This window comes from Hipposideros armiger, unplaced genomic scaffold (genome assembly GCF_001890085.2).
Source record: "Hipposideros armiger isolate ML-2016 unplaced genomic scaffold, ASM189008v1 scaffold_286, whole genome shotgun sequence".
Lineage (NCBI taxonomy): Eukaryota > Metazoa > Chordata > Mammalia > Chiroptera > Hipposideridae > Hipposideros > Hipposideros armiger.
In genome coordinates this window covers 1,731,674-1,754,924 of record NW_017731636.1, presented here as the reverse complement: position 1 = coordinate 1,754,924, position 23,251 = coordinate 1,731,674, and the positions used below count along the sequence as shown (strand labels likewise).

The following is a 23,251-nucleotide window of genomic DNA, read 5'->3' as shown; positions in this document are numbered from 1 at the left end:
TGTTATATAAAGTCTTTTAAACATTAAAAAATGGAATCATATTTAGTTATCACAATAGCTAACACCATTTATTGAGGACTTTATAGGTTGCAGGCACTGAGATAAGCACTATACATAGTTTATCTCATTGGATTCTCACAAAAAACCTGCAAAGTGATCCTCCCCATTTTGAAGATGAGAAAACTGAGGTTCAGAACAGTGCATCATCACAAGCTAACCTCCGAGCTGGGGTTTAAACCCAGGCCAGCATGCTGAGCCCAGCTCTTTCCACTACTTGTAAATAAGCATAGGATAGCTACAGGTGTCACAAGCCACTGTTAGGGAAAGGATAAAGTGCAAATCCAGGCCCTAGGGGCTAAGCACATCACCAGAATAACTGGCTGCCTAATCAGGGGATTCACAACTGAACCCACGTTCTCCTGCTTTCTAAACAGGAGCCAAGTGAGTTTCTCCCGGCACTGAGTTTCCCAAAAATAGGGACCCTATCTTTTTCATTTGGACTTTTCAAAGCCTGCACTGCATTGGACTGGCAGAGCTCACTTTGCTGGTAAAAAAAAAAAAGAAAAGAAAAAAGTGAGGTGATGTTCAATTTTCTCAGCCCTCCCAGAGAATTTCCCCCAGCATCTACCAGTCTCCACCTGGCCTGAGACCCCAGGCAAGCTTTACCTAGAAGTCAGTCCAGTTTTCCATCCACACCTATCTTCCTCCAAACCTTGCTCACTCCAGTGTCTCCCTGTCACCACTCAACTGTCCTGGCTGCACGACAATGGAACTGCAAGAGCACGTCCAAGAGCTCCCACGTGTCACAGCCCTTCTTTAGGCACTCCTTACAAGCCCCAAAACTAGCTTCAGGGCCAGCACCTGACACCTCCCTTTGAAAGCAACAGGAAACATGGAAGAAGAGACCAAAGACCACAAAAGAGGAAATAATTCCTAGCATTAGAGCATCTCCAGAGCATGAGATTTAATCCCAGGCTCAAAACTCGGGGGGTGTTGCAGTAAAAGTAGGAAAAGGAGGAGCAGGGCTGTAGAGGAGGAGGAAAGGACAAGGAGCGGGGGAAGGAGGGGAAAAGAAGAAAAAAAAAGAATGCCGATGATGACATTAGACAGGAGAGAGGCCAGCTTTGTCCTGCATTCTGTTGAACTGCCAACTAAAACAATGAATCTGTTTTTTCCCTCCTCTTCTTTGCCTTAAAAATTCAAGAATTTCGTTTCTTTCTTTGAAACTAGCTCTTGCATAATTTCAATGCTCTTTCCAGCTGTCTGCAATGCTGAGGGAAGAGGGTGTTTGATTCTCCCCAATGACCTCTGAAGTGGAGACATTCCTATGGCAAACCTTGCAGTGCTAGTCTGCGGGCAACAGTTACTGCAACGAAGGCTGCTTCCATTTACTGGATCTGTACCTCGCACCCAGAACCATGCTAACCATATCACAGTTACTACTGCTAATCCCAACAGCAAACCCAAAGGTAGGTATTATTCCTTTTTTAAAACAGGTGAAGAAACTAAGGAAAAGCAAAATGTTCACAGTCACACATAAGCAAGCATTAGAGGCAAAATTCCAATTTAAATCTTTCTGCCTCCAGAGCTCAGGCCTATTACACTGCAGCTTCTTAACTCTCTGGGAAGTCCTATGAGGCAAAGTCTGAAATCTCCTCTGGATTTCCCAAAGGCAGCCATTAATTAGGCATGACAAGCAAAGTACCAGAGTTTACAGCGTTTGCAAACTTAAAAAATTTTTGCTGGCTCCAAAATACAAAAAGAAAACTGCAGAAACTGAAATTACTTAAAGTTGAATTAAATGTCTACTAAGATATAAGAGAGTGTCACCTAGAAATGGGATTCAACACAGATGTAAGTATGAATAAGCTGTATTTTATGTGGGGTATCAGCACATTTTATTCATGTTCTTCTGCTTTCTATGCTATGGGGGTAAGGGCCTCAGGCCCACAAAGGTCTAAGAGCAGCCCTCCATTTCTCTTGCTCTTCTCACCAAGTGGCACTCCCACTAGGCCCATGGCAGACCCTGAGGAAAGAGAGAAGTGAGGGCCTCTGAGAGCAAAGGCCAGAGCAAGCATTTCCCACAGGCATCAGGAATAGCTTTTCCAGCCTCTTCAGAGTTCCTATCCCCAAAAGATGGCTGTACAACTGGGTTCACACAGCGTCCCTCATCTATCTGTGAGAGACTGCGATAAGGCTGGAACAGGTGATACAGACTGTCCAGTGTCAGGCCAGGCCCTTGGAGCCCCCCCTACCATTATACACACGTGACACATACAAACCCTCCCTCCTATCTTCACTTGGGAACACCATTTTCAGCAGCATTTCCTCCATTTCCAGCTCTTCCCCAGTAGCGGTAAATATTGATAATTACCTCCAGCAAAAGTGAAGAAGCAGTTTGTGTTCTGAAATAAGGATCATAATCAAATAGGAAGCTGACACTAATCATTTGATGTTCACTTGAAAAGACCAGATAGGCTATGCAGGAACATTTCAGTAGAGGGACCGATAAGGAAAAGGGAAATAAAAATTATTGGTATTTACTGCAGTGCTTGTGGAAGGAATCTCTTTTAAAGGGAACACTTCAGAATGGTTATTCAATCTGAATTTTACAGATAGCACTGGAAATATTTTCTCACATAATGCACTCTATCTCCACCATCATATCTCTCTGGTGTGCCGTTCATGTCTTTCATTGCAGGAATTCTCACTCTATTTTGCTCCATTATGAGTTGACGGTGACCTAGAGTATACAAGACATTCAAGAATCTGACTGGAAATTACTACCAAGGAACATCTGTCCCATTCCCCGCTCACCAACCCTGCCTTAGGGAGTGAAGATGGAGAATAACCCCAAATCTACACACAGAAACAACTTTTAATTCCCCTTACAAACTAGGACCCTTTGGAAAATGAGGGTTCTGGCATTTTTTCAGAAATTATGTTCCTGGAAAAATAAGGCGTGAGCCTCTTTTGAAAGTCTGAAGCTCAGAAAACCTTCCTTTCATACCCAGACCCTTCTCTAATCAAAGCCAGGAAAGGAACTTCATGGGGAAGCAAAAAAGAGGGCCACCCATGTGTCTCTTCACTTGGTGCTATCAGATTCATATTGTGTATTACATGCCACTGATCAACTAAACTCCATGAGGATGTCACACATATTAATATGTTCCACACCATACGCAGCATCTATCTTATACACACAATCACTTTGGAAGATTTATGTTGTGATTAGAAAAGATTACAAGACATCTGATTTCATATAGGGCTAAACCTGGGAACCCAGCTTTTCTCCTCTATGGCTATCAAAGGATCAGGCAGCAACATGGCACTGCCCCACCTAGACTTCATTCTGCCTTGCAGCAGATGCTCAGAGGAGCTGAGTAACAGACACGCTCAGTGAATCAAATGAAAGAACTACCACCTATATCTGTGTCTCTACAACCCTCCCCACCGCCCATATGCTTATAACTGGACAGGCAAGAGGGACCAACATCACAAGAATTACTCCCTACTACGTGCCACAAGCTTTATAGACATTTTCTCTAATACAACTACCCCGAGAAAGATAATCACTTGCATTTGAGGTGCGCAAACAGGCTCAGAGAGGAGAAGTGGCTGCCACTGTACTGCCCAGAAGCAGATCCAGGTCATGCTTGAACACAGCCCCTCTACCTCACCATCATCTCTAGCATCTCCTCGGGGTGTTGGACCTGCCCACTTCTATTAGGTGTTAACATTCTGAAGGCACCTGAAATCAGTAGTTCCAGGTGAGGGGACCAAAAAAGATGTGAGACCCCCATTCTGGCATAGGCTGGGATCTGGTGGGATGGGGTTGTATAGCAATATGTGTCTTTCTGGCTTGAAAGCCTCTACAGGAAAACACCACAAAGAGTCAAAAATGGGCAAATTCTTATACAAAAGCAGACATGTCTGTTTCATAAAGTACATTGTGCTTCTGGGAGGCAAGGAGATCACCTTTTTTTTTTCTCCTGGAAATTCCTTGCTTTGGTTAATACCATAAACTTGCAAAACAAGAAAACAGAGTATAAGAAGGATTGATGACTGAAGCCCACATCTTCAAATGCTTTAAAAGTGAAGTCAGATCATCTTCACACTGATGTGAAAGGGGAGAGTATACATTGACCCCTTGCTTCAAACAAAACCCTTCCCATATGGTTTTTAATTAGAAAGCAGTTGTTCTGCTTTCACAACACTTTTTAACCTCTGCCATTGTAGGTACAGGCTGCAAACCATATTTTCATTAATTAAAAAAATAAACGTTGAAAGAAACAATATTTTTCTTTTTAAGGAAAAAGAGATAGCAAGCAGTTATTCTGTGGAGGGGTCAGGCGCTTACCGGTATATGGGAAATCTTCGTGGCTGTGGCTTAGTTTATTTTGTCTTGAAAAAGTCCAAGGTCATTCTAACTATGCTAACCTGATCATCTCATTCAGGACCATAAGCAAACACTGCCCTCTTGTGCACCAAACAGTCCCAGAGTCAGCATGGAGATGGTTTCCACCCACTGCCCCATGGACAGCTTGCAATTGTACAGCTGCCTTTCCAGGGCCTGGAGATGTGTCAGGAACAGGATGACACACATCTGTTACCAGGGTGCTTGCTAAATGTCCCCAGATTGCCTTCCAAGACAGATTCTGAGATAGGAAGAGGGGAAGATTCAGCTGAAGAAATGAAAACAAAAAGAACTGACTCTTATCTTTCCTAGAAAATATTCATTCCTCGAAAAGAAACCTTATTGGTTACCATGGCAAGTTTCTTACTATGTACTTTTAAAAACTTTTAGAAACAACTAATGAATCTACAATAACAAGTATATAGTACTTTTTTATCTAGGAAATATTTGCCAAGAAAAGTGATTCCATTTGATTCTAGAGGGGAAAAAAAAAAAGGAAGGGGGAACCTGGGATGCTTTTCCTTATAGGACTCCCCTAAAGCTCAGTCACACTTTCCTCTTCTCCTTTTTGAAGAGCGCTGACCTGGTAGTTACCTGCAAACATTCTCTCCTCCAACCTGGGGATAGGGCTCTGTCCCCAAAAGACCAAATTGGCATCTCAAGAAAGTCTTGAAGGATGTAACCTACTGTTCCCTTATTAAAGAACTTGAGAAATCAAAGGCAGAAAAACATCCACTAAAATCTGAGGCCAGGCTAGGCCTACTTGGCAGGTACCTCCAGAGTAACGCCTTGGTCTTCTCTAAGTGAGTCTCCGTTCCAGTTCTGAACTATAAACCATGCAAATGTCGCACCCACTCCTCTACCCTTCTAGGCACAATCCAGGCTGAACCAATCTCATGCTAAACTCACTACTGGGGGAAAAAGAAACGGCAAATTTTGCCTCCAATGCTTATCTTCAACTTGATGGGAACTCCAGAAGGAAGGGGCATGGAGAAAATATTTAGGGACATGTGCTCCATGGGCTATGACCAGGAGTTGGAACCATCTCTGATGCCTAGTGCTTCATTTAGTGGTTCAAGAATATATCCTTAACCTCTGCCTGACTGTGAATCATAAGCAGTCAATGGACTAATGTTAAATGGCCAAACACAGTCACAGAGCAGTGAAAACTCTGGTTCACTGTATGCCTGGATTACCTGCCAGCTTCTACTTCCACTTCAGCCCTTCCCTCAACCATGGGAAGAAAATAAGAGGTACAGTACTAGAAACCTATAGTACTATGGGTGGAAGAAGGCCAACAGATCGCCCTTGCTTAGACCAGATACCTCCAGAGGCTGACTTTCTTCCTCCCTCTTGCTCTCTGTCCTCATATCAGAATGAAAAGACCTACAGTGGCTTTATCCTCCAGCAAAAGAGAGTGACATAGAGTCCAAATATTCATATTTGTCCAAATATACCAGCCCCACACCAGGTTTCTTTTGTGAAAACTGTTTCTGATATAGTCAGCCAGACCGATCCTCTCACTTGTAGAACAGCCCAATCTGTGTCTTGCCTCAAAACTCTCATATATGCCACTCCCTCCCAACACTCCAGTGGCCCACTCTGGTTCCTCCTTCAGATTTTAACTTAATTTCCTCAAAAAGACCTTCCCTGGCCTCCAAACTAGATTCCCCATATCAATTCATCCCTCTCTGGGCATCCTGTACTATCCTTCACAGCACTATCACAATTTGCAATTCTGCACATTTCTGTTTACTTCTGTAATGTCTGCCTTCCGCACTACTGGATGGTGAGGTACATGAAAGCAGGAACCACTGCTGCCTTGTTCACCAATGTAAACCCAACTCCTACCATGTTTCTCCGAAAACAAGACCTAGCCGGAGAATAAGCCACAGCATGATTCCTCCAGGATATGCAGGGCACGCACCCCTCACATGAGGGTTTATGACCTGTTTCAGGGAGAAGGGTGCCTTTTCCACAAACTCCTTCAGCTTAAAATATTCAGGATGCCAAGGTGCCATATTTTGGCACCTAAAATTGTGCTATGGCTTACTTTCCGGCTAGGTCTTATTTTCGGGAAAACAGGGTAGCATGTATTGGTGCTCGGGATTTGTTGACTGAATTAAAGTAATGAAACATCTTTACTTCTACAAGGTCTGATCTTAAGGAATAAGGTCGCCTAGCCAAATTTTCAGGACACTAAGAATCTGGGGAGAAGAAACAAAAGAAAGCCAAGGAACCAGGCCAAGTGCTCAAACAGCCCACAACCTCCTGCAAAGAATAGGTGACAAAACAAACAAGGAGCTCTCTGAAGAAAGATTGGGGGAGTCACGGACCCAAGACACCAGCCCCGAAGCCCACAGGGGCCTATAACTGTGATATCACACATTTTGGGGGAGTCTTTGGGCTTTCCTTTGAAAAAACATATGAAGAACTAGGTGAAACTGGCCAGCTGATGGCAGTGAGTCAGAGTATCAGGGCAGGACAATAGGAGCAGCATCAAATCTCTACCCTCTTGCCTCAGGGAGCCTCCTCTTTCCCCAGCATGTTTCATATCATGCAAGCATTTTGTAACCCCAAGTGAATCCCAAGTTCATGTCTGGCCTCCCAAGTTCGTAAGAACTGGTGCTCCAGGAAGTTTACATCCAGGCGCAAAGCTTGACCATCAGAGACAGGAACCTCTTTTTTCATGTCGTCAACAAGTCCTGGGCAGAGCTGGGGTCAACCACTGGATAGCAAACCTACCCGGTCTATCTCTGGAGGGCCTGCTCTCCCTTCACCTTCACAGACTATGTGTAGAACAGTCACTGGCATCAGCCACAGGCTTGCATTATGCTTATTTCCCCGTCCCCAAGCTCTGGGGTAAATTTAAAAGTCCTCGTCCTGTCTCAGAATCAGGTCTGAATTAATACCCTTCCTTAAAAGAACTCCAGTAGCAAAGTGAAAACAGACACACTAGACAATACCCTTTGAAAGCCCCAGCAGGGACGGCTGGTGACAATGCAGCCCCTGGCTCTGAAAGAAACCTTTAAGGTTAAAGGTTCACAGAGGCAGAAGAATTACCAAAGAACAAGTTTGTTCAAATTTCCTCCGGCAGATTTAAACAACCAGGGTCAAGCTGAAGACTGCTGGCAAAAACCTATGAGACAATTCAGCCCCTTTGAACTGTGTGGAGAAAGGAAAATATACGATCTGGGAGGGATCTATGTTATAGCTTTTAAAAATGTTCTTCAAAAGGTCACCCCTGTTAACTCAAAATCATCCCGTTGAAGGATGTTTGAAAACTGCTGCTCTAAAACAACAGGGCTGCCGGGCCCTCAGCGTGTGCGGTCAACTGTACTGTGGTCACCATGTTCCCGGCATTATTGTGCTGACCCTCTGTGGGCCATGAAATTAACCATGAGCACAGAAGAAATCTGCTCCGAGTTAAACTACTTTGCTACGCAAAGTGGCCTGAAAATGAAATATGAGGATTGAATTTCCATTGAAAGATTAACTTGTCTAACCTCAAGGCAGCAGTTCCTCCACTGTGACCTTTGTTTGGCCAGAGGTTTCAAGCACCACAGAAGGGGTGGGTTGGGTAATTGCTGCTGGCAGTGGGAAATGACCTATTCATTCATTCATTCATTCATTCATTCATTCATTCATTCATTCATGTATGCATGCACCATTTACTCTGTGCCAGGCCCTGTCCTGGGCCCTTAAAGATGGAGTTGATTGATAATAGGCCCCACCCTCAAAAGGATCAAGTCCATTGGAAAACATAATCCAATAAACAGAAAATGACAACTGATGGGGAGAAATGAGGTCCTAGGGTATACAGAGGATATTATAGACCCTAAAATCAGGGTCACCTAATCCAGGTTGGGGTGGGCCAACGGTGAGGCTTCTCCAGAAATTGTATGTAGCCAGAATACACAGCGTGAGCAAGCATGGTCCATCTGTCCAGAGACCTGCAAGTAGTTCATCAAGCTTAAGAGTCCTAAGAGCTCGCTCAAGAGTTTGAGCTCTGAGCAACTGTGGTTCGATTCCCAGCCCAAGCTGAGCTGCCACTGAGCTGCCAACAGGTGGCAGGATGGCTCAGCTAAAAAAACAAAACAAACAAACAAAAAAACTTAAGAGTCCTGAAAAACAAAGATAGAGAGACAGACAGACAGACACAGACCCATCTAGAAGGGCCTTGTCAGCCATACGGAGAAGTTTGGCATTTAGGCCAATGGAGAACAAGTGAAGACTTAAACAGGAAAGTAAAATAATTAAATTGGCAATTTAGAAAGAGTTCTTGGCTACAGAGGGGAGGGTAGTTTTAAGAGGAGGCTGGAATCAGAGACTGTGAAGGAATGTTGTACACGTCCAGTCAGGAGTTAAAGGAGGCCTGCTGTGGTGAAAGGGATGCTAAAAGGTTAGAGGACATGCAGGAGGGACAAGACCCGGTAACTGACTCACATGAAAGTGAAAAAGGCGGACATGCTGAGGATCATGTCAAAGGCTGTGCCTTGGGAGAAAGGAGATATCATTTCACTGGGAAGGTGAGGAAGTAGAGAGAGCAGTCTTACAGATATGGAGTCTGAGGGCCTATGGTGTTCATTGGTGGGGAAACCAGCCCAATAAGCAGAAAACTCAGGTGCAGAACTACCTACTGACATTTAAATTTAAAAAAAATTAAAATTTAAGTTCCTCAGTTGCACTAGCCACAGTGCAAATGCTTGATAGCCCCAACAGCTCAGGGCTACCATGCGGGACTGTGCTGCCACAGAACATTCCCATCACCACAGAAAATTCTGTTGAAAAGTGCTAATCAAGCCCCTGCAGAGACTTTTTTTTAAAAAAACACTGTCAGCCCTCTCTCGCCTATGCTGAAAGCTGATGATAAACAATGTCTGCACTAGCAAACATCACCTTTCTTTCCCAATCTTTCTGTGGGCATCAAACAGCAAATGCTCAGAAAATGGACTCTTTCTATGTAAAGTCATTTTCTCTAGAGCATAAATTCTGAGGACCATCTCTGAATGTGCCCTGGGTCATTTTAGAGAATAGGGAACACGGAGCGGGCGAGCGCGCATACACATACGCAAGGGTCTTTGGTGCTGAAATTCACCTGAAAATGATGCCAAGTAGAGCTATTTTTTAAGTGCCACACTGCAATACTCATATAATCAGGAAGGCAGAGCTCTAGTCCCAGCGTCAGATGACCAAAGACAAACCACTGACCCTCCCAGAGCTTTAAGCAACCCAAATAATTCTATGGTAAAAGATGAAGCCACAAGGCCAGGCAGGGTGGGTTCCTGAGGCCAAACAGGTCAGTGCTAGCAATTCCAAGCACTAATTTTAAAAAGAAAAAAGTCAGGTTTATCTTTAGGTAGCACCTGTGCATACCACCAAATAAATATCCTCAGGAAGTAGGTTAGAGACAAAGGAAATTATTTTAGTCTTCCTGAAGGCTCCAAGACAAGAGAGGCATCACCACAACAGAAGAGATATGGAGAGAGGGAAAGTCAACTTCTCTCTCAACAGCAAACTTGTTTCTTCTCCTGCCAAGAGAGGATCACCATGGTTAACGAAGTCCTTCCCACTCCCTCCCCACCCAACCAAGGCCACTTCAAAGCAGCAGGAGCCTAATCACACAGCACAAGAAAATAAAAGGCCCAATTAATAAAAAACAGAACTCAATCCAGGGAAGAATGGAAGCAGAAATCTCGGTTTTTGACAAATTGATTTATCCTTGAACTGCTCCTCAGGAGCCACAATTCCTACCAGGGCAGGCATGGCCTGAGATCTGAGAGCAGCTCCTGGACAAACCAGGGCCTCCAAAGTCAGACTGGGTTAAACCCCTGCTCCAGCCACTGGCCTCTGGAGCCCCATGTTTATAAGCTATACAATACAGTGGGGGAAACCCCACCCTCAGGGCCTGGCTGGCAGGGTGCTGTGAGATGCTCAAGAGTTTAGAAGTGTCCAGCAGACAGTAGGTGTTCCCAAAATGTCCATTCCCCCTAGTTCCTTCTGAGAAGCAGATGACTTTTCAGCTTCTGCTTAGCTTCACACATCCACCTCCCAGACCCACACTTTCCCTCCTGATGATGCCCTTCTGCTAGGGGTATCACTCTTCCTCTCCCTATTCCTTCTCCTTCTGCCTCTCCCTCTTCAAGCAAATCTGAAAGCTGCAGTCAGAATGGGGAGAGGGATGCTGAACCCCCAGGCCACTTGTCACATGCCCTCTCCTCAGACTCTTCAAAAGCCACCAGCTTAAAATCCACCCAACCTCCTCCCCACCACACACACAAGACACTCTCCTGCAGCTCAGCCTGCTCATTCCTCTTCACACTCCAGACCTTCCTTCCTCTCTCTCTGTCTTTGTCTACTCCAAATCCTCTAGCTAGAAAGCCTCCTATATTCTCCACTGGCAAAATCTCAACCATCCTTCCAAGTGTTGACACGACAGCCCCTCCTCCTGACTCATCGTGACTTTGATACCCTAGCCTCACCTCCTCCCACTTACCCCAAACTTGAAAGTGGCAGCTACTGACTGTTCCTCTTCTTTGGCCAGATACACTCTCACAGTGCTGACCACTCAGGCTGTGCCCTGAGTCTGCTCTGCCTTTTCCTTGTTCTCTGCAGAGAAACCTCCAGATCACCCTTCCAGGCCCATCCCAGAATCCCCTCTTGTGGGCAGAGGCATGCACATCTTATGTTCCTCTTTCTAAAGCCCTTACAACAATGCATCTTATCTTAACTGGTGGTTGGCGCTGCCCCTGCTGTCCCCCAGCCTCAGGATTGGGAGCTCCTTAAAGACAGGCATGTCTGCATCTGCCCTCACGTCCAGAACAAGCGCACAATATGTTTGCAGAATCTCTGAATAAATAGTAAATACAAGCCCAAATGTCTCCAGGGCCCATACACTGTAAGTAACAGAAAGACGCACACTGAAGGGCATATATCCCTTTCACTCAGCCCCAGCTGCCACACTGGAAAATATCTCCATGGACATGAGAGTCTTGTTGTGTTTCTACACAAGCCAGGAATCTGGGTTGTTATATGAGCTATCCCGATTTTTAAATGCTGGCGACGAATTTTTTTTAACTGCTACATGGGCCATCAAAATATATCTGCAGACCAGACCCTGGACAAGACCCTAATGTGAAATGAGACCCTATTAAGGGATGAACAATCAGGATGACCCATCTCCTGTGGGGAGCAGGCTGTGAGCTGACAGGGTCCTCACAGCCTGTGGAACAGTTCAGGGAACGTCCACCCCCACTGATCCAAGAAGAGAAAAGAATAACTGAAGCCGCAGGAGCTTCTGCAAAGTGCATAACAAAATCTAACCTGCTTGTGCACTTAGAGAAGTGCATAACAGGATGTAACTTACTAGGTCTAACCCGATAAACAGACCCCCTGCAGCTGTTTACTGCTCTCTGCAGCTGCTTGCTATTATATAAGCTTTCTGCAAAAAATAAACGTGGCCATTGCTCCACCATCAGCGGTCAGTGGACCTCCTGATCCCGAATCTTTTGTCTGTGTGTCTATCTTTTCTAATCTCCCACCCAGTCCACTCGGGTAGCTTCAGTTGACGAGCGGGTCTCATCAATCTCCTGCCAGGCACTAAAGACAGAAATGGAAAGATCCAGGAAAAGAACAGGAGGGACCCTAACAGGCCTTCCAGAACAAGCACATGGCACTTGCTACACACCTAACACAGACCAGATAATGTGTTGGGCACATTTAATCCTCTCAATATATATTCATTCATTTAGTTCAACTCGACTCAATTATTTGTTTAATTGAAATATTACTGAGTAAAGATAACCCACAGAATGGGAGAAAATATTTGCAAATCATATATCGAATAAGGCACTGGCATCCAAAATACTTAAAGAGCTCTTACAACTCATTAATAAAAAGCCAAATAATCCAATTAAAAAATGGGCAAAAGATCTGGATAGTTCTCCAAAGAATATGTACAAATTGCCAACAAGCATGTGAAAACATCTTCAACATCACTAGCCGTCAGGGAAATGCAAGGAGATACTACCTCACACCTACTATGATGGCTATAATCCAAAAGACAGACCAAAAACAAGTGTTGGTGAGAATGTGGAGAAATTAGAATCCTCATACATTACTGGTGGGAAAATAAAATGGTGCAGCTGCTGTGGAAAACAGTCTGGCAGTTTCTCAAAAAGTAGAAATAGAGTTACACTATGGCCCAACAATTGACCCAAGACAATAAAAACATACGTCCACACAAAGACTTGTACACCAATGTTCACAGCAGGATTATTCATAGTAGCCAAAGAGTAGAAACAATCAAAATGTCCTTCAACTGAGGAATGGGTTAAAAAATTTAAAAAATAGTCTATCCATATAATGGAATACTATTCAGCCATGAAAAGGAATAAAGTACAGCTAGGGGTGGGGAATGGGGAGTTACTGTTTAATGGGTATAGTTTCAGTTTTGTAAGATGAAAAGAGTTCTGGAGATGGATGGCACTGAAGTGTAAACTTAAAAATGGTTATCACAGGGCCATCCGAGTGGCTCAGTTGGTTAAGAGCTCGCTCAAGAGTTTGAACTCTGAGCAACAGCGGTTTGATTCCTGGCCCGAGCTGAGCTGCCGCTGAGGTGCCAACAGGTGGCAGGATGGCTCAGCTTAAAAAAAAAAATGGTTAACACAGTAAGCTTTTTGTAATATGTACCTTACCACAATTAAAAATAATAAAAATAGATTTTCAAAAAAGGAATGAAGTATATAAGTTCATGTTACAACATGGATGAACCTTGAAAGCATTATTCTAAGTGGAAGAAGCCAGACACAAAAGGCCACAGATTATATGATTCCATTTATACGAAATGTCCACAAAAGGCAAATCTATAGAGACATTCGGTAGATTAGTGGTTGCCTAGGCCTGAGGGAAGAGGAGAATGGTGAGTGACTGCTAATGGCTATGGGGTTTCTTTGTAAAGTGATGAAAATATTCTCAACTTGGACTGTGCAATGGCTATACAGCTCTGTGAATATTCTGAAAACCACTGAAGTGTACACTTGAAACAGGTGAATTTATGGTATGTGAATTATATCTCAATAAAAATGTTTAAGGACATTTCTGAATATCTACTATGTGCCAGGCCCACATGGAATGATTCAGATGTCTCTGTCCCTGCGATGCCTCCCTGTGAGGCCAATGGAAACAACAGGTAGAAGCCAGCCAGCAGTAAAGCAGTGGAGGCCTGAGGTGAAACTGGAACCCAGCCCCAGTGAGCTCATTCCCGCTCCCTCCCCCACCCTAAGGCCACTTCAGAAATGCTAGGCTGGTCCAGCTCACCAAAACTGGGGCCTAGTACCCAGAGCACCAGAGCTGTGGATACCATCATCTTCGGCACACTCTCGAAGGCCTACTAGTAAAAGAGAACAGACTCGAGTTCGAACACAGGGCATCTCATCTGCAGCTTAGCCGAGGCTCCAGCCAACAAAGCACGACATAGCAGGGCGGGGAAGATGTCTCAGGGCTTAACTTACAGGTTGTTTCCTGGGAGACCTGCTTAAATCTTATTCCAACCTGGATGGGGTGACTTTGAAAAAAAACCCAAGAAACATGCTGAGAGAACAAAGAAGATATTAAGTGAAAAGTTTAAAAACAATTAAACGATTACAGCTTTACCAAAAGCTGTGAATATGATTTCCTTCTGACTTTGATTATAACCTTCTAGCAAAATATTTGTCTCAAGAAGGCAAAGTCTTTGCATTATTTTCTATTCCTAGCATGACTACAAAAATATTCTTTGATTCAACATTTGATATGTTTTGTTCTCAAGGGCAAAGCCCCATGAGAAGAAAAATGTACCCCAACAGGATGAAATATGACTACCTGCTTCCATTTTTCTTTCCTGTTGGTTCCTGCTCAAATATTCTGCATTAATTTAAACTCAAGGCTGTGTCTCTGATGTTGTGCTACTCCCATACTGTCACCCAAACCAAAGCAAAGTCACCCGCTGTCCAACTCCAGGAGAAAATGCTGCAGACACAACTCAACTTGAGAGTCTCCTAGAGACAGCTAAAAGCACTCCACCTTGGAAGGAGATCAGGTGGGGTCAGAGAGTGATAAGGTAGCAGGCAAAACAGGAAAACTTGTATTTGAATAAAGACACACTTGTCACTGAGTGAGGCCAACTTCCTCCTGGACATAAAGAGGCTTTAAGCAAGTTAACCATATAAAATAATCACGCGGATGTAAAGTACAGCATAGGGAATATAGTCAATGTTGTAATAACTATGTATAGTGCCAGGTGAGTACCAGACTAATTGGGGGGATCACTTCATAAATTATATAAATGTCTAACCACTACACTGTACACTTGAAACTAATATCAAATAATACTGAATGTCAACTGCATTGAAAAAAATTTTTAATAAAATGATCAAAAAGAAAAAAAAAAGACAGCAGTATTTGCCTCAGCTTCACTTGACGGTAGAGAACATTGCAGTACGATGCACACCTTTCAACAAAGGAGAGAAATTAAAAGGCAGCTTTCCCTGGGTGAGCACAAAGGTATAGGGAACTCAGGCCTGACAGATTCAAGGAGCTAAACAAGTTAAGGTTAAGGAAGCATTTCCACTTATATCAACTCCTTTAAATATGCCTCAATATTTTAAAACAAACATATATGAATACCATAATGTAACATACTATAGTTCTACACAGAGTCATAAAAAGACTAGGGACAAAGAAAACCAAAAGTGTTTTCTTTTGTTTGTTTGCTTAGTTGGTTGGTTGGTTTTTCATTAGAATAACGCCCCAATTCCTCCCGTGGCCAGGACCCCAGTTATCTCTGCTTGTACCATGCTGCTTTCTGGGCATTATGTGCAATGCCCAAAGGTTAATGTAAAAAAGAATCGAGTTAAAAACACACATTTGCTCACACACACAAACACCGTTTCATGGGTCCAAAAACAGCATCTCAGGCTGACTGCAGAAAGACTACACACACACTCCTTCATAAAACAGGACAAAGGAACAAGCGCTTTCTCTCTACACATTGGCACCAAGAGCACAGAAAGCTAGAAAAACAAAGAAGGTAAAGTACCTTGTTTTACAAAAAATGTTCTCGCCCAGGCTGCAGAGACAAAAATCCCCAGAGCTGCTGACAGTTTTCCCTCCAAAGAGAGTAACCCTGAATCAGACTTACAAGTAACCTGTGGCCAGGGAGGGCCTGAGAGGGTCCAAGCCATGCAGCAAGCACCACTTAAATGGTAAGCACAGAAGGCAAGAGAGCAGGGTGACAAGTCATGGCAGAAGAGCTGTTGTTCATTAACAACTGGAACAAAAGACCAGGGGACAATACACTGTTAATCCTAGCAGCCACCAGAGGACTATAAATTGCCAAACCAAGATACCAGCATTTTTCAGCTCTCCTCTTTCCTTCCAGAGTTAGATTGAGGATGGGTCCAAGTCCCTCACCCCCACCCAAGTCTTTAAAACATACATTACTGAATCTTTTTGAAGTTCTAACCCTGAAAGGTTTATACTCTAAAATGGATTAGAGAAAAATACTGCCCTGAAACACCACTACAGGAGACTGGAGGGGACAGTTACACTTTGTCATTCACATCGAGAATGCCTGAGTATGGGCTGTGTGGTCAGATCAATGTGGGTTCAAACCGAGCTCTGACACTTACGAACGTGTTTCTTGACCTCTGAGCCTCTGCTTTTTCATCTGTAAAATGGAAATATCACCTCTTATTACACAGGATTGCTGTGAGGGTTAAACGGGGGGGAAAAACAACAACAAAAAAAAACACCAACCAAACAAACAAACAAAAAACCAGCATATGGACAGCATTAATAAATGCTAAGTACTATTATCACTATTAACCCCATAGCACCACTTAGGAGTTTTATCTATGGCCACTGGATCAAGGAGATAAAACCCAATTTTCTCGAAGTTAAAAAGGATTTTTTTGTTCATGAAAGTATTTGGGGGGGGGGGGAGAAACAGAATTAAGGAGAAACATTAAGACATATTAAACTTCAGAGATATCATCATGGAACTCAGACAATAGTTCTAATTTCCTTCTACTGGGGATAATGTATTCAGTAAGGGGTCTAAATATTCGCAGTAGGCTGGGAACTCTAACAAGAGCCCAATCTTCCAGCAATTCCAGGTACAGGCGTGGTCCCTGCTATCAGTAGGAATCCCTGCCCAGGAATCTTGCATCTTTCTAAATCTCAGGCCTGATGATATCACAAACCTGCTTTAAAAGCCTCCCAGGGCTCTTAGGAGAAATCTACACTAAGGGCCTAATCTAAGTCCAACACTTAACCACTCTATAGGATCTAGTCCACCAACCCTTCTATCTTCATCTTCAGCACACCTCTCTATGCACCATGCTGATTTCCAGCCACGCCTAAATGCTAGCAGTTATCTCTAATTCTAAAGATAAAGCAGCAGGTTTAAGCCTCAGAGCCTTGCCCAGGTATTTTCTCTACTAAGAAAACTCTTCTTCCCCTATCATACCCCACCCGCAAACAAAGTACATAATTCCTGCTTTTGTCCTATATGCAAAGAGCTCCAATAGGTCACTCTGCACATGGGATGATCCCCTCTCCCCAGCTCTGCTGTCAGCACCCAGAAGGTGGGGAAAGAATCAACATTTGTTATGTATCTACTACAGGCCAGGCAGGCCCCATGCGATTATTTTCTGTCCACAAACACATGGAGAAGGTTCTCTCCTCACTATAACCAGCTAGCCCAGGAGCTGGTACACAGCTCCATTCATTCAGAACTTATCAAGTGCCTACTACACCCCAGGCTCTGGCCCAAGCATAGGACAGACATGGTTCCTGTTCTGTCTCATTGAAGACAGAGACAATTGACAAGTAAACACATAAAGAGTACCAGAGGGCGAAAAGGGCTATCAGGAAATAAAACAGGGACATGAGAAAGTATGAGGGGGATAGAGCTGGGGACACTTTAAATAGGTATGTCAGAGAGGGCATCTCTGAGGAGGTAATATTCAAACTGAGACTTAAATGCTGAGGAGCCAGATGAACCAAACAGAGGAACAAAGAGCAGGTGAAAAGACTGGTCCATTCAATAAGTAGAAATGAGACTACTGTAGCTGAAGGTCAGGAGCAAGCAATGAGGCACAGAGAAAGGCAGGTCAGACCATAAAGAGGGTCCGTCTTCCTGTGGGCCATAAAAAGGAAGCTGGGTTTTACTCTTAAGCACAATGAGAAGCCACTGAAAAGTCTTAAAGCTGCGGGTTGACATGATCTGATGAACATCTATAAAAGGAGTGAGCTGCCTACTGTGTAGGGAATGAATTAAAGAGAGGAGGAGTGCAAGTGTTCAGGAGAATAAGGTCCAGAATTGCAGAAGGCCAGCTGCAATAAGCCAGGATATGGCCTCGGGAGCCATTTCAAAAAGGCAAAGATGTCCATGGGTTTATGGATCATGAAGATAACTGAAGGTATTGACCAGGTCCAGGTTAAGGGCAGCAAAATTAGGTTCACCAGCCCAGGGTATTTTACTTTCCAACCTTCAGTTTCCTCATCTGAAAAATAGGTTAACACTCCCACCACACTCCCCAGTCATGGTTGTTGCATAGAATCAAATTTTTAGCAATGGGCCTCGGCCAGGGCAGGAACACAAATGTGAGCAACCTTCCCCTCAAAAGAGAAAAAATCTTTTTTTCTAATTTCCCTGAAAAGACAAAAATCTTTTTTGGGGAGAATCCAACCTATTTAAGGAAGAATAGTAGCAGCCACCATGGGCTCACTATCCCAATGTGCTCAGGTCACATTTTAATGCCTGTAAGAAGAAAAGGAAAGTCTCCTCATTCAGGTGACAGAAAGTAAAAAGAGCCACAATGTACACAGAAGAAAAAAAAATTATTTTCATCTAAAATTTTAGTCTAGACCAAGGACTTGGCAAATTCTTGGGCAAATTGGTTATACAGGATCAGGCTAGTGCCTGAAACCTTTTTGTCCTATGAAGAGCTTCTCTATAAATATATATGTTAGAAGGGGTCAGGGGCAGTCAGTATACAGTGGCCTGGGGAAGCATGGGAAAGAGCTCTCTAGCTTTGCAGTGAAGCAGATCTGGGCTGTGCCACTTACTAGCAGCCCCTCTAAATCCCAATTTCCTCAACTGGTAACCACCACACTCCTTGTAGGGTTTGCCCAGGGAAGTGGCAAACATGGCAAACAAGCAATGCCAATAAACAGCTGCGTAGTTACTACTATCTGCCAGTGTGTGGAAGGTCCAGAATTAGGTTTAAAGGTCACAGCTAGCAAGGGAGAAAGCCAGGCCTCAAGCCCAGTTCTAATTCCAAAAGTATGTCCTTCACCATTGCCTACACTATTTACTAGAAAAGACAAAGAATCTGCCTTCTCGTTTGTTTGTTTTTTTAACTTCTCTCTTCCATCTCCAACCTAGACTGGCTCAGAGTACGTGTCTTAAAACGTATTTGGGGGCCGGCCAAGTGGCGCGATGGTTAAGAACTGGCTTGGGACGCTAGAGGGCACCAGTTCAGATCCCACATGTGAGGGCCAGTGACACCGCCCTCTACAAAAAAAAAACAAAAAAAAAACACGTATTTGGGTATGATCAAATAGAATTCAGTTATGAGGAAAAAAAGGTAAAGACCATGTGCCCCTTAATATTCATTAGATGACTGAAATATGGCTTGAGTTGAAGACTTTAGGCAGTGTGACCTTGGGCAGGTCCCTTCTCTGAGCATCAATTTCTACTGTAAAATGGGGAAATTATCTCAGACTGCCTGCAGCATGGAACAGTCAAAAGGTAACAAAGATGAAAGTACTTAACACACTCATCACTATAGCTGGGACTTGGCGGGCCCAGTGACCAATTAGGCCAGCTGCTACCAGGCCAATAAAATCATCTGCCCAATATATATTCCCGTATGTGCTTTTGGCATAGAGACATCACTGAAAGAAAACACAAGGAAATAGAAAACAGGGAAGGTAACCAGGTAAAGTCAGTCCCCAACTTAACGAACATTCGAGTTGCAAACTTTCACAGATAGAACAGACCTAGCATTACGAACATCTGTAAATGCAAACAAATCGCAGAAGTAGCTCACGTGTCTGCCAGACATTGTCACAGTTGTGCTGCTGTGTGCTTACTGTACAGTGCGATAGTACAGTGCTCAATCAGAGCCCAGGATGTCTGGAAGCAAGAGGAAAAGCAGTGGTGACGTGGAGGGAACTGCTAGGAAGCGCAAAGCAATAACCATGGAAACAAAACTGAAAATAATTAAGAGATTGGACCGAGGCAAAAAGATGGTAGACGTCGCTCATTCTTATAACGTGAATCGTTCAACCACTGGCTTTACATTGTAGATTTGTGTCAAAGGCATACAAGACTCACTCTGTCGAACTTTACAAACAAATCCAACTTACGAATATTCTCCCAGAACGGAACTCGTTTGTAAGCATGGGACTTGCTGTACTTGGGTCAGCAGTGAGGAGACTACTTTTAGCTACATGCCCTATTGTGCCATATGCTTGTACTACCGTATCACTTTTCTCTAAAAACAAAGTAAGTTTTAAAGCCCTGTCCATAGGCTTAAGTATAGTAAAACGGGTCTGGAAAAGTAATCCACAAAGGATAACAGTGGATGCCTCTGGAGAGATAAGGGGGGTAATTAGGAAACTTTTGCCAGATTTGTAATGTTCTATTTCTTCACAAGTACAGCATATTCATATACTACCTCTATAATTAAAAATTAATTAAATGGTACATCTTAGTAGGGCATTTTGGCAGTACCCATCATGACTGAAAATACACATGCCCTTTGCCCCAGACAGTTCAGTTCTAGTTTATTCTGCAGATATATTAGCACACTCACCCAAGGCTTATGTTCTAGAAAACTCACGGAAGCATCATTAGCAAAAACTAGAAACGACATAAATGTCTAGCGTTAAGAAGTTACGAAAATGTTGGTACAAGTGTACAATGGAATTTTATGAGACCTTTAAAAAGAATGATGTAGCTTTATATGTACAGATATGAAGCCCTTAGTGTTCAGTAAAATAGTGTATATGTTATCATTTTGTAAAAGAAGAGGAGGAGGAGGAGGAACAGATATAAGCCGATATGCTAGTCTTTACGTGAGTTTTTCTGAAATGATACAAAAGGAACTAGGAACAGTGGTTGATTCTGGGAATGGGGACCGGGTGACCAAAGGACAGGTGCGTGAAAACTTCTTTTTGTGACACTTTTTACGTATATTCTTTTTGCAGTCTTACTGGTTTCTCAATTTGTTCGTGTATTACAAACACATCTTGACAAAAACAAAAACTTTTTTTTAAGGAAAAGCTCGGTTGTGCTGGGTGGGAAAAGCTTCCAAGTCAGCTGGCCGTGAGTTCCAGCCCCAATGCCTCCGCTCACTTGCTGGGGGCCTTGGGCGAGTCACGTCCGCCTCTCGGGGCCTCGGCAGCCCCACCTGTGAAGTGTTACCTCCCTTCCCGGGCAGCGGAGCCCGGCCGCTCCGCCCAGCTTCCCCGAGCCCGGCTCCCGCCCCGGCCCACGCTCACCGCCAATAATGGTCCGGATGAGGGAGGCGTGCCCGGGGCAGTCGACCAGCGTGAATTGAAGCTGTGGCTCGCCGGGCTCAGGCCCGGCCTCCGGCGCCGCGGGGGGCGCGGGCAGCGCAGACAGCAGGCGCGCGGGCAGAGGCACAGAGAAGCACGAGAAGCCTAGGTCCAGCGTGATGCCGCGCTCGCGGCTCTGCGGCTGTTTGTCGAAGGCGGCTGTGGAGGCAGTGGTGCTCAGAGCCCGCGCCAGTGCAGTCTTGCCGCTGTCGATGTGGCCCAGCACGCCCACGTTCACGTTCACCCGCCGCCCTGCCATGCCGCAGGCACCACCGCCGCCGCCACCTCCACCTTCAACACTCGCCAGTTTCGCCCCTCCCGCGGCCGCCGCCGCCGCCGCCGTGGTCCGGCCTATTAAGCTTCCCCCGCGCCAGCCGCGCGCCCGGCACGCCCGTTCCGGCCCCGAAGTTTCCGCCCTCCAGGCAACTGCGGGCACCGCCCGGTATCTCGAAGGAGGAGGGTGTCTCAGGGACCGGACTTGACCCAGGTCACCGACTACAAGGCTGTTCTCTGACCTGGCTCCTCCCAACTGAAACCTGGAGGAGCCCGAGATTGGGGATTCACCCATCCATCCATCCATCCATCCATCCCAACAAGCTCTTAAGTGCCTCCTGGGTACCAGTCACTAATCAAGGCTCTGGGATACATGCCCTCTCGACATTATATTGTATTGGGGTGAGGGTGGGGGGGGGGTCACACAACAAACAAGTGAACTAATGACTGAACCAGGTGGGTTCAGAGAGTGAGAGGCACTCTAGGAAAAATAAAAGCAGAAATTAACCTGGTCTTAGGAGGGGATGCAAAGCTCCAAATGGTATGTAAATGTTCGTGTTTATGTGCAGGTGCTGACGAGAGAGTTCATAGCTCTCCTTAGATTCTCAAAGTGTCTAGAGCCACTAAAAAGGTTGTCAACCACAAGGGTCAACAACTAAGGGTCACAATTTTTTTTTTTAAGATTTTATTGGGGAATTGAAGGAGGGGAACAGCGCTGGGGAATCAGGGGAAGGGGAACAGACAAGCTGCTGTCCCCTTGCTCCTCAGTCTAGTTGTGGAGGACGTCGCTTCACTGGCCCATGTTGGTATCATCATTGCACTCTCCCCAGGTGAGGCAGGTCAGTCCACGGCCTCTGGACGGCTGCTCACAGCGGCTCTTGGCAGCTCACACCGGCTGCCGGCCGCTCACGCTGACTGCTGGCCACACACGGTAGCCTATACCAGCCCACTGCAGCAGGGGCTGCAGCCTATGCCATCACCAGCGGACTCACGGCAGCCCAGCTCCAGGTCAAGCTGCTGTTCACCATCTCAGCTGTAGAGGGCAGTGTCACTGGCCCTCATGTGGGATCCAAACCGGGCCCCTACTGCTCAGAGCTGGCGTCCCAAGCCAGCTCCCAACCAATGCACCACTCGGCCGGCCCTAAGGGTCACAAATTTAAGTATCTGCACTGGCCAGGCTGGTAACTCAAAGAAGAGAAATTAGCATCATTTAAGATGTCAGGGGATAGTAGAGACTGTGGAGAGCACATGTCCTGTCTAAAGGGGGAAGCCACCACTAAGTTTCAGCCAATTGATACCAGGCAGGACTGCTAGCCCAACATTGCCTGATCTTACTGTTTTTCGGGAGAAGAAAGTGTTTCTATTGGGTTGTCGGAAAAGTCATGACGCATTTTCATGACGCAACAAAAAACATAGGAAAAATACGTCATGACTTTTCCGACAACCCAATATATGAAATCTGACTTTTACATGTGGGCAACTAATTTAGCTTTTAATTTAAACGCTATGCTGGCCAAGCACAAGATTTGTTCAATTTTGCCTGGCAGCCAGTTTGCCCTGTGTTATGAGGCAGGCAATATTCTGATATATTCAAGCCTGCAGTTAGTGCTCTCTTACGCTTCCTGTGATCCAAGCCCTATACTAGGAAAAGGGTCTCAGAGATGAACACACACAGTCCAGTCCATTCTGCAGCACAGGGAGGAGGAGGACATATGCTGAGATAGCTATAAACCATGAGCTGCCACCTTGACAAGAGGCACAAGCATAGGATGAAGACTTAGGGCAAGGGTTTGGGGAAGGGCCAGATGTGACACTTTTGTTTGTCAGGCACGTGGCAATCACTGATGAAAAAGGTATTGCTAGATACATACACACACAATACCCATGTTAACAACAGTCTTATCTGGCTAGTATTCCCATCTTATAGAAGAGGAAACTGTCTTAGAGAGG

General features: G+C 44.8%; 1 protein-coding gene across 3 annotated transcripts in view; it reads right to left on the bottom strand.

The window, feature by feature from the left end:
• The window catches only part of EEFSEC (eukaryotic elongation factor, selenocysteine-tRNA specific), a 282,568-nt gene extending 261,204 nt beyond the window's left edge, over positions 1–21,364 (bottom strand). For 2 of the 3 annotated variants that reach the window (XM_019658666.1, XM_019658667.1), the window contains exon 1: positions 20,972–21,364. In XM_019658666.1, the coding sequence (XP_019514211.1) occupies positions 20,972–21,287 (316 nt within the window). In that variant the 5' untranslated portion in view covers positions 21,288–21,364. Of the gene's footprint in view, positions 1–19,465; positions 19,488–20,971 lie in introns of those variants that run through there. The other variant, XM_019658668.1, reaches the window with a different exon arrangement.
• Positions 21,365–23,251: the final 1,887 nt, after the last annotated feature.